This window comes from Cydia strobilella, chromosome 4 (genome assembly GCF_947568885.1).
Source record: "Cydia strobilella chromosome 4, ilCydStro3.1, whole genome shotgun sequence".
NCBI lineage: Eukaryota > Metazoa > Arthropoda > Insecta > Lepidoptera > Tortricidae > Cydia > Cydia strobilella.
In genome coordinates this window covers 961,556-973,281 of record NC_086044.1, presented here as the reverse complement: position 1 = coordinate 973,281, position 11,726 = coordinate 961,556, and the positions used below count along the sequence as shown (strand labels likewise).

At 37.9% G+C, this 11,726-nt stretch overlaps 2 protein-coding genes across 2 annotated transcripts; both read left to right on the top strand.

Annotated features, from left to right (window-relative positions):
- The first annotated feature begins 342 nt into the window (after positions 1-342).
- On the top strand, positions 343-1,637 carry LOC134741115 (uncharacterized). Its single transcript, XM_063673883.1, has 3 exons — positions 343-477; positions 677-768; positions 1,372-1,637. The coding sequence occupies exons 1-3, from the start codon at positions 363-365 to the stop codon at positions 1,588-1,590; spliced, it is 426 nt and encodes a 141-aa protein (XP_063529953.1). The 5' UTR covers positions 343-362; the 3' UTR covers positions 1,591-1,637.
- Positions 1,638-3,907: 2,270 nt separating this feature from the next.
- LOC134740889 (uncharacterized) lies at positions 3,908-10,606 on the top strand. The gene is made up of 3 exons (XM_063673541.1): positions 3,908-4,088; positions 5,835-5,935; positions 10,355-10,606. The coding sequence occupies exons 1-3, from the start codon at positions 3,908-3,910 to the stop codon at positions 10,586-10,588; spliced, it is 516 nt and encodes a 171-aa protein (XP_063529611.1). The 3' UTR covers positions 10,589-10,606.
- Positions 10,607-11,726: the final 1,120 nt, after the last annotated feature.

Here is an 11,726-nt window from a genome sequence, read left to right as displayed (position 1 = left end):
AAGGCTTTGTGCCAGAAAATGTACATTACAATTCGCAACTACACAAACAGGACAGGTAAATACCCAGGTAGCTAAATTACGTCAGCGACGTCTTAATGACGGCATTATTACGTTATAATGACGTCGCTGACGTCATAATGACGTATAAATGCTACTGGGGTACATTTCTTAAACGTTCAGTTTGAGTGTCATTGTCGTGTGATAAAATAAAAATACGCTCATACATAAACACGAAACGATAAGGACATAATCAATAGGATTAATCAACGTAAAAAAATCGTCAACTATGCATGTTAGTCACGCTTTATAAGTAAATATAACGGCGTCAGCGGCGTTAGCGCGCTATTCCCGCCGCCGCCGCCATGACGCCGCTCTCCCGCTCGCTGCTCGCACTCGCCGCGCTGCTCGCCGCCGCTGATGCTACTGTCACGCCCACACCTCCCCTTTGTGGAGGACTTTGCCAAGGATTCACAATGGGTAACGAAGTCATTTTTTAAATAAACTTAATAATATCAAGGTATTGTTTTTTTTGGTAGGAAATAAAATGGACTTAAAATTAGATGGACTTCGTTACACATTTTTTTAAAGTAACCAGCTTTGGTCTCGGTTTGAAATAAATATTATTAAAAAAAAATTAATACTTATTTTTACTTTTTAAGGGCGTTTCTATTTTCAGACATTCCTCCGAGGATTAACCACGTTAGCGGTAGCTTTAACTTTATGCTGGAGACCGACGGGCATAATGAAGTACTGAAAGATATTCCCAACGTAAGTTCATGCACAAAACATAATTATTTTTATAATTGGGGTTTTTTGGGTAGATTTAGTTTTAGTTTTGAACTAAAATTATTTGTAGTTTGTTTTTTATTTAATTTTATCCTTTTGTTACTTACTGTAGAGATTGATTAAATGTTAGCAAAAAAACAGTATTTTTGCGAGTATCTTGTTGTACGCTTCTTATTGTTGTATGTTTTGTTACTTACTGTAGAGATTAATTAAATGTTAGCAAGAAAACAGTATTTTTGCGAGTATCTTGTTGTACGCATTGACATACTTTCGAGTTTCTATGAGAAAAATAATTATATTTAGTTTTTACAAAATAAAAAGGTCTACTTAATCTATTTTATATTATTTTAAAGCATAATTCAATAATATAGTATATGTAGTAGAAAATGTAACTTCTTGAACTCTTGGCTCTTTTATCTTCAATATTTGTAGTTTCTTCTTATTTCTATACATGCCTATGACTGGGTACAGATTGCAATGAATAATAATGATGTTATAAAAATAATAACAATTGTTTTTATGAATAAATTTAGACTTCTCTCGCCTAGCTAGGTGATTTAAACATTTATTGATTATATGATGCAGTTCTGCTCAGCAACCGGCAACGGAAATATCTCAAAGCAGATAGTTTACGTGTGCAACAAATACCCCCATCCGTCGGTCCAAATATTTCCACCGGCACAAGTGCATGCGCTTGGCGACACCGTGCTATCACCCGCATACGCTTCCTGTGAGAAAGACCCCGAGTGTGGACCTCTCTCATGGAATATCACCCAGGTGTGCAGAATTGACTACAGGCGCTAAAGAGTTGTAAGAGCGCAGATTTGAGTGAGTTGAAAGTATGAAATAAATGTTTAAATAATTGAATTGTGAGATTGTCATTATTTTAATTATCTTGATATTAATAACCTTAAACTCCTGATCCTGATACATGTTTCCAAGTTCTGCGTTATGTATTGCGATCCTATGGGATATGTATAAATTGTGTATGTTTAAATTGTGTTTCTTTTAATTCCTAATGTAATATAAATGTTAATTCTAAAATGTTAGATTAATCTATATGTTTGTTTAGTTTAGGTTACTTTATTTACATAGTTATAGTTTATAGTTAGCATGTTAAATTTAGAATTGATTGTATTAGTCGTGTTATTGTTTCTGTGTAAAAACATAGTTAGGGAAGAGCGGTGTCTCCCGACACAGGCATTCTTATGCTTACTGGGCGGCTCCATCCCTTTAAATCATTATATATTGCTAATTTATTAAATAAAGATTTTTTGTATTTTTTTTTATTTTTTGTATGTATGCATTTTCAATGCCAAGCCAGTGTACAATTAGTTAGTGTGGTCGGAGTCTAACCCCGTAATGTTTTAAACGTAACTACAATACAGAGAGAGCCATGTAGCACAGCGGCAAAAATTACATGGTACCTACGAGTAGGTACATACATACAGTAGGCATTAGTATTAAGTAGTTACTTTGGAACAAACAAAGTAAACAAAGTATACAATAATCGAAATTAAACTATCGTGAGACATACTTCAAAACATTAAGATCAGTATCGTTTCACTCACTATTATTTTTAATCGCTTTTGGCGACATGGATGTGCTTGGCGAAATATGTCGCCAAAAGCGATTAAAAATAATAGTGAGTGAAACCGTACTGATATAAATATTTTGAAACAAAGTATACACGTAACGTAATAAATGTAGGTGTTTCAGAAGCCTAAAAGACAAAAGTAAGCAATTGCTTATTGATGTTCCGGCAAGATTTTTTCTAGACGCCATACTTAAATCATTTATTTATTGACTTCCTGCTTTGACTTTTCCTTATTCTGTAATTTCTTTAGCACATATTCGAACGAGCGAGCGAAGTTCTTCGATTCAACTTGAAACACGGCTGGCTAGGGGCACATCCCGGCATTTCGATGTTATTTGTAGTTTTTTTTGTTTCCTTGATAAATAATTAGGTAAAATGTGTCTTATACCTTCTAATTGGTATACTTTGGCAAGTACCTATCGCAATAAGATAATATTTTATATTTCATATTATTCATGAGATCTCAGTAGACCGAGCACATGATTGGCGCGACAGTATCTCGCCGCGAGATAGACTACCCGTCTTTTACTAACTGTATGAATTAAAGAGGGACGGGTAGTCTATGTCGCGGCGAGATATTCTCGCTCCGATCATGTGCTAGCCCTGCAGAGAATAAATACCTATAGAAAAATTTACTAAATTACGTCCCATTCATAACGTGTAAACTTTTCGGTAAACTTTTTGTTTTGCAGATATCCCAGGTCTGTACCGTACCTGACTTCCCTCACACGCCCTAAGTTTACGATGATGTCATACGACACTAGTCTAGTCTAGTATACCCTGAAAACAATCCCAAACGCAAGTCTGTGCACATTGATTACATGACTACCATATTAATTATTGTTTTTACCATATTAATTACCTATTGTTTTTGTGTGTTATCTAATTACCTATGTGGCTTTCCCCTCTGTGTTTTTGTCTTTGTGGTTATCCTGTGGTCCAGGAAGGATTTTGCCAATGACGACGTATTTTGATTTGGTAATAGGAATTACAAATGCTTATAGAGCGCAACGTTGTCGGTCTATTTCTCGGACGGTATTAGACTAATATTATTAGTCCACGAACTGTCAAATCGTATGGGTTACCATGGCAACACACTAATAATATTAGACTTATACCGTTCGAGAAATGGGCCCCAGGACTATACAAGGGCCACGTGGAGCTACTTGGCGTTGACGCCAGAACGGCGGATAAACTCGTATCTAGATTAATTCTTCATTATCCGCACACTGCATATTTTACTGCATAATAGACTATCAATATTACACTTTAAACAGTATTACACTTTAAACTAATGAGCAAAAACAAAAAAAATATCACGGCTCAATATCACCAAGATGGCGATCGACAAGCAACTCCTACCTATTGTTTAATCTTCTTTAAGCTAAATCTTTAGTGATATCATTTGTCACTTCATCACAATAAATCAACATTATTTATAACTACTCCTAAAGACGAATCGTTTAATCAGAAGAATTTAATCATCCTAAACGATTCGCTACCCATGCGCCACGCTATAATATAATGGGATCGGCGTTGCTATGTCTCCATTCTCGTCGGCTCGTCGCCGCTCTCGCCGCCGCCGCCGCCATGTCGCCGCTCACCCGCTCGCTGCTCGCGCTCGCCGCGCTACTCGCTGTGTCAAACGCTAAAATCACGCTCGTCGATTTAGGACTGGGAGCAAAATGCGTTAAATTTATCATAGGTAAGGTAATTTCATATTTCATATTTTTATTCATTAAATATATACAACAAACTTTTCACTATTTCTAATTATACATTTTAATTTAAGCCAGCGTTTAAAGACATAGTGTGCAGTAACAGCCCAAAAAGACCGGGGCCTGTGCTAGGGTTAGTGATATATGTGACACAATTTTAGAGAGCGATCGGATTTTGGATAAACAATTTTCTTATAATATAAAGTTTACTTAGTCAATTAAAAAAGTATGAAAACGGATTATATCGCGTATATTGAATTTATAATACATCCCGACGTTTCGAACTCTTTACAGCGTCCGTGGTCAACGGGTGACTGAGGAAAAATTACAAAATGCAAAAATACCCACATACTAAAATAATGAACAATCATAGACTACAAACTTTAAGGCTGGTTGTACATGCAAAATCGGTTCATAAGGCTAGTTATACACTATAATTATTTTTCAAGTAAAGATATATATATATACGCGATAAAAATAAACTATGCCGGCTCCAACCCTACACCACGGACCCGAGAAGATTTAATTCCCTCCTAAATTGTAGGAGGGTATCCCAATATGGGACCGGCAACAAACTCGGCGGGACACATCTTTTCAAAACATCAGAATGTCCAGCATCATCCAACACTACGGTCTCACAGTCTATGCTGCAGTATGTGCTGGGCTGTCTATGTGTCGTGTGTGTTCATGAGTAACTATCGCGGTAACCGAAGACAATTAAAAAAGCTTAATTAAATAAACATGCATTACTGGTATTTAATTTTATTTTTATGTACGTGTTTAATATAAATACGTATATTGAGTTTTATAATTATTTATTTATTTATTTTAAACTTTATTGCACAGTAAGAATATACAGTGACAAAAGGCGGACTTAATGCTACACGGCATTCTCTTCCAGTCAACCTTTTATGATTATGTAAGTAGCTATATATATTATTTGCTATCTAATACACATACATAGATATATTATATGGAAAAATAGAGAAATATGACACGGAGTTACGTAGCAATCTATTCACTGCTTTAAAAGCTTCTTAGACTTGTTAGGAGTGACCCTGCCTATGAAACTGGAGGACACTGGGTTAGAAATGTTAGAATGCCGTTAGGTATGTTGTTGAGGTAACTTGTTTGGACAGTGGAGGTGTAAAGAAATTTATGTAATCGAAACTTAAAAGTGGAACTCAGTAGGGTCAAAATGAATTATTACTTTCAACCTGCTTCATAGATAAATAATGGCCTATTTTCAGAGAACAGAACCTTGAGCCTGATTAAGATATAACAATTTGTTATGGTTTTGATACGACCTTGACGATCGTCTTGGTGATTGGCGCGCATCTCATGGCTCTACGCGATGGGCCATCATACTGGCCCACTAAAGCCAGCCAGCGTGTACAGAGGGTAGTGGTGTCGGGTGTCTTATGGCGCGGCGGGATGGCGATGGGTTGGCCACGGTGTCGGTTTTTCGTCCGCACGCGGCGTTTCGTATACGCATCTACACTTGGCTCATTCCAAAGTGTGTGCTCTCAACCATCGCCTGGCCATCTCGCTGGTCCAGCGCTGGGTCATCGTGTAGAGAAGCCATAACCATCGCATGGCCATCTCGCTGGGCCATCGTGTAGAGGAGCCATCACACGAGACTTTCACTTCAATTCGCTTGCACCAATCAGCGTGTGCGTAGTCAAAAACCATATGAAATTGTTAGATCTGATTTGTGTTTTTATTATATACAGAGATTCCGCCAAGACCTATGCCTTATCAACCTTCGGACCATGGTTCTAGATTTACGATGATGAGTGACGGGCACAGCCAACCACTGACAGTGATTCCCAACGTAAGTGCACAACTACTACATACTCAAAACAGCAATGAAATCGGGACATTATTTATAGAAATTCCATGCAAGGTGACGCGATTTCATTGGTCATAAGCTACTTGCAGGTTTAGTTACGAGCATAGAGTAACTTAATTAACTTATATAACTCCGTAATAGATGGATACAGTCTAAGAAAAAAACGTGCCTCGAAAATCAAGAAAATTTGAGTCTCGTTCAGAGGGCGCTACTAGCTTTGGCCTACTGTCGTATAGATGGCGTTGACGGTATCGTTTGTTATTTAACAATTTTAACGCATATCAGTGAAAGAACATGGGTCAAAATCATAAAAATAATTAATGCAATTAAAAAAAATCATTTATCTATATTTAAATACATTTTAACGTATTTTTATAAATCTTCATTTTTAGTTTTAAAGTGTGTCGATAGATGGCAGTGAATTTTCTGTGGTTACAAAATTTACTATGACAGTACCTATCTTTGGTTACGAGTATTAGTTGGTTTTACATGTAAATTGAAATGGATAGTATAGTCAGCATCAAATAGATAATGACGGCCAAAGTGGCCATATATGGGGCATTTTCTATGAAAAGGGACCTTATTGTCGATGGCGCTTATGCCGCACAGCGTCGCGCGGCATTGTATTTATATCGGAGCATCGTTAATAATGGCGTAAGCGCCATCGACAATAAGGTCCCTTTTTATAGGAAATAAAACATATATTATATTTGGCCACCGGGAATTACATAATAATATATGAATTATGATTAAATTAAATTAAGACGTACACAAACACAAAAAAAATATTATAACTTAAAATAAGGACCTGCGTCTGGTCTGCGTCTGCGTGCGTTATGTTTGTGTTTTATTACGTAAGACGATTTTTGGCAGTTTTTGACCCGCTCCCATCCCTATGTAAAAAAAATAAGAATATTAGGCCCTATATATATTACGTAAGAATCTAAAGGAAAAACTGAATACAAGTTTGGTATGTTAGTGTTTATTTTTCTAAAAACTAATTTTTAAAACGTTTACTTGTTCCTACGAAGGTAATAGAGCCCGTCTTAGCTAACTCTGCAACGTGTTTGATAGCATAGTGTGCATGTATTATTTTAGACGTCATAATGTCATAGAAATTTGAAAATTTTCTCATTTTTGTGATGTGACAAGAACTATAAAAAAATAAGACATGTTAGACCCCGCTCCCTACAATGAATGGCGCTATATTTCGTACATAATTTCCAAGAAACTCATTGGTACGAGCTGGGGCTTGAACCCGTGATCTCCGGTTCGTAAGCACGCCTCCCGCCCGAGGCCATCAGCTCTTGCATTGTACAGTCAGCGGCAGATAATTTTCCGGACACACAATAGTGGGTGCTAATTGCGGCTGCTCGTTAGACGCAAATTAAATTTAATGAACTGTCCAAATTGCAACCGGTAACGAGGTTAAGAATAGCGGGCCGGAGTTGGTATTCCGACCGAGAATTGAACACTTCGCCACCGAAAAACTATATATAGTCAAGCTATTTCCGTCTGATTTCCGTCAGTAGAAAAAAGCGGTAAATTTCTTTCGTTACTGTATTTTGTATTTTAGTACCTTTTGAATACATTATAATAATATTGTCTTCGGTCACCGCGATAGTTACTCATGAAATAAAACTATGAAAACGGATTATATCGCGTATATTGAATTTATAATACATCCCGACGTTTCGAACCCTTTACAGCGTTCGTCACCCGTTGACCACGAACGCATTAAAGGGTTCGAAACGTCGGGATGTATTATAAATTCAATATACGCGATATAATCCGTTTTCAAATAGTTTTATTTTACATTATAATAGTTTTTACGTTGCTGGATTCGTCAATCTATGCGTCCAAAGTTAAAAAGGCCGTTTTTGTTTTGAGTTCATTCATATATATCGTTAAATTTAAATAATCACAATTATTTAGCAGTGGCGCTAGTGAGCACGTTGATGGGCTCTTAATGCAACCCAGGTAGCAAAATGACGTAAAATGACGTCAGCGACGTCATAATGACGGCATTATTACGTCATTATGACGTCGCTGACGTCATTTGACGTCATTTTGCTACCTGGGAATATACAGGTAATCTAAATGGGACTGTAAAGTATAATCAGAGGTAAGTTCAGTCGAGTTCATAAACATCTTTACAAGCCAACGCTCCAAAAATATATAAACACGCCTCTAAAACACCTAAAATGTGCAACGCTGCACCAGACACGCTCGGCTGCTGCAGTTTTCCCTTTCTGTGCCATTTGTATAGCCACTATAGCCAGTAGGAGAGGTTCAATGAGGGCTAACGCGTATGAATTCGCCGCTAGGGGCGCTAGTGTAGATGGTGGTCTTTTCCATAGTTCGAAATGTCAAATGTCACTCACTTGTCACTTCAATGACTGACAGCTGTTCTTTAGTCTTTTGGACCACCATCAAGGGACTTCCGGTTCGAACGCCATCTTGATAGTAGCCTCGTGATTAATTCCTTTGTTTGTTGCTCATTAAAATTGTTTAAAGTGTAATATCGATAGCTTTATTATACAGTAATATAATTTGGTAGTGTGCAGTGAATGGAGAATTAATCTCAAAGTGTGTTTAACCACCATTTTGGAGTCAACGGCCGGTAGTCCACGTGCTTCTCGTAAAATCCAGCTATCGGTTTTACGAGACAATAACAACAATAATTACCGAACAACGTCGTGCTCTAAGAGCATTTGGTATTTCTACTTCTAACCGTGTCTGGCTAGAGCCCTAGAGGCCCATTATTTTATTATTTACCGTACACTGGCTGAAATATTAATTCGATCCCACGTGGATCCCACTTTGACGTTGGCGAAATCATCGACAGTATCGATGGAGCCATACTACCTGAAAAATTGAATTGAACAGAGGCGCCAACTGGTGAGCAAAAAAACGATAGCCCTCATTGAAGCATCATGCTTAGAATCTTGGGACAGGTGCTATGCAAATGTCGAATGTGGTTCGTTTACTTTGGAGGTAACTCCTAACACTTGAATCCTAAATCAAGTTCAACGTAGTTTCACCAAGATACCGAAGAAACTCAAAAACATGTCCTATGAAGAAAGACTACAATTCTTAAAGCTCACAACCTTGAAGGAGCGCAGAGAACGCGGAGATCTGATTGAGACATACAAAATACTAACCCAACACTACGACCTTAAAGATTTCCATAAGATGCTAGAACGCAATAGTAACAACCGTCTGAGAGGTCATCAGTATAAGCTGGTGTCTCACAGGTCCTACAATAATCCTCATAGACACTTCTTTAGCAACAGAGTGGTCAACGCTTGGAACAAACTCCCAGGGGATGTAGTAGCGGCCCAAAGTGTCAATGAGTTTAAGAATAAATTAGATAAGCACAAAGCAAATTCTACTCAACACTGAGAACTTGCTTTATGACTCTGGATACAGGCATTATCAGTTGTTTAAACTGCCTGCCTGCATTACAAATAATAATAATAATTTATGTCATCTACTTGGCTTAGGCCCGTAGCTGGCATTAACTACCAGCTTATGCTGAGATATAAAAAACCCCTGAAAATAATAATAATAAATATGCCCGCAGGGCAGCTTGTGGCGAGCTGTTGGGGAGTGACGACCCCACGGACCCGAGTGCTCCAGAGAGTCGGTCAGGGTCTCCGTCTCCGGCGAGTCTTCGTCGGTCGGAGTGGACCCCAAGGGGATCCGCATGACTCTCAGCTCTGGCTTGCCTTCATTGGCCGTCCAGAGGGGAGTCGTAAGAGCTATATGCTCCAGGGGTGGAAGTGAATGATGCATAAGACGCGAGTTGGCACAGTGGCTGTTAACATCAGTCACTGGGTAGAAAGCGGCGCACACCTCTCGACACCCCTGAGCCGCTCACACCGGTGTTGCTCCTGGTCGTCTTCACGACGGCAGTTTCAGGGGCCCATCTAGTCAGCGGCAAGTCACCACCTGCCTCGATAACGTGTGTTAGCATTGTTATGGCAGGTGTCCGGACTTCTTTTCAATAGCCCAGTCTCATTATCCACCCAAACTTCAATCCATAGACCGGTATACTGTTCACTTTTTCTACAATAGTCCCAATGCCTGCTGCGACCGGTTCATGGGTGTCTATTGTTGCGCCTGTGAACGGGTTCCAGCAGGCGTTCTACATGACATTAAAGCTCTCCAAGGGGCCTCTACGTGTTAGATCTATATCCCCACGCAAGCCTATTCAAAGACCGGGATTTATAGACCCGTGAAATCCGAGGAGATACAAATAATAAATATTATATATAGTAAGAATACTCTGTATTTTATTAAATAAAAAAATAAATAAAAACGACACTTGATATATACGATATTTGATGGGTACACAGGCACGTACACTATTAACACGATTTTGTTGATTGCAAACAGAAATGTGTGGGGTACAACGAAGAGGTAGCCAGGCAGACGGTGGAGGTGTGCAACGAGTACCCCACCCCTTACGGACCCCAACCCTTACCACCGACAGTACAGGCCCTCGCTAACAACGTGCTATCACCTGTTTTCGCGTCCTGTGGCGAGGACACTGAGTGTGAACCTCTGCTTTGGAAAATCGAGCAGGACTGCAGAGTTTCTGTTAGACAACTTATCTCAAGTCTCAACTAATAGATGGAGGTTTGGAGGTAACTCCTAACAATTGAATCTTAAATCAAATAAATTGTATGGATCCTGATTGAATCTGATGACATGACGTGACCTTCGATTAGTGACGTGTGTTACCAATATTATGATAATAATTTCATTTCATTTCATTTATTTATTGCAAAAACCATGGTTATAAAAGGTGTTACATAGAGATTTGGTACATGGTCACCCTGCAAGGGCGTAGCAATGTCTTAAAAACTAGTTAAAGCTAAAAAGTTAATTTATACAAAACAAGATATGTTTAAATTGGTACTTTCAGTGGAAATATAATAATAAACAATTCGTAGTAAATATATAACATTGAATTGGTGAACAATGAATAATGTACACAACATCCGGCATTCGTGCCTGCAAAGTTGTTCATAAATAACTTACGAAATAAATATACGATAAATCCTGCAATCGATCACTTTATTTGCAATAAAACATACTTAAATGCATGCAAATACAATTATATGGTACACAATAAAATCAACGAAAAATATAATAATCCAATCACAACAATAATAGGAAAGAAAGTTGCTTAGTGTATTTTTTTAGTTTCATAATGAGTCTCGTCGTTATTTATATATATATTATATAATTATGTTTAAAGTTTTTCTTTTCTCGACTTTAAAAATCGGTATTAAGTCGATGTCCCCGCCTTGAGACACTCAAGGAAGAGGAGCATCGGCTTCCCCAATATATATAGTATTTCCTAGTACTTCAGATAAAATAGTAGTTGGATGGATGGCTGCTTGCTTTTGTAAAATGTGTATGTTTATTTGTGCATCTAGTTTGTCTATATATCTGTGTAAGTTTTTAGCTACAATACCGGTGGCTCCTATTACTATCGGGATTACTGTGGCAGAGATTATATAGTATATATGTATATTATATTTGTATATATGTGATTATATGTTATTTTTATTTTATTTTTGCTGTTGTATTTGTAGCACAGCCCACAATTTCTCTGCTTAGCCTTAAGGTTGACTGGTAGAGAATGCCTTATGGCATTAAGTCCGCCTTTTGTACTGTAAGGTTTTCTTTTGTGCAATAAAGATTAAATAAATAAATAAATAATAAAGCATTACAGATTAGGATGTCAGAGTCAGAATTA

Bases quoted from the DNA above. Each gene is read 5' to 3' on its own strand.
- LOC134741115 (XM_063673883.1), top strand. From the start codon at position 363: ATGACGCCGCTCTCCCGCTCGCTGCTCGCACTCGCCGCGCTGCTCGCC. The intron at 478-676 runs GTAACGAAGTCA...TTCTATTTTCAG, and splicing joins TTGCCAAGGATTCACAATGG to ACATTCCTCCGAGGATTAAC. The intron at 769-1,371 runs GTAAGTTCATGC...TATATGATGCAG, and splicing joins TACTGAAAGATATTCCCAAC to TTCTGCTCAGCAACCGGCAA.
- LOC134740889 (XM_063673541.1), top strand. From the start codon at position 3,908: ATGGGATCGGCGTTGCTATGTCTCCATTCTCGTCGGCTCGTCGCCGCT. The intron at 4,089-5,834 runs GTAAGGTAATTT...TATTATATACAG, and splicing joins ATGCGTTAAATTTATCATAG to AGATTCCGCCAAGACCTATG. The intron at 5,936-10,354 runs GTAAGTGCACAA...GATTGCAAACAG, and splicing joins CACTGACAGTGATTCCCAAC to AAATGTGTGGGGTACAACGA.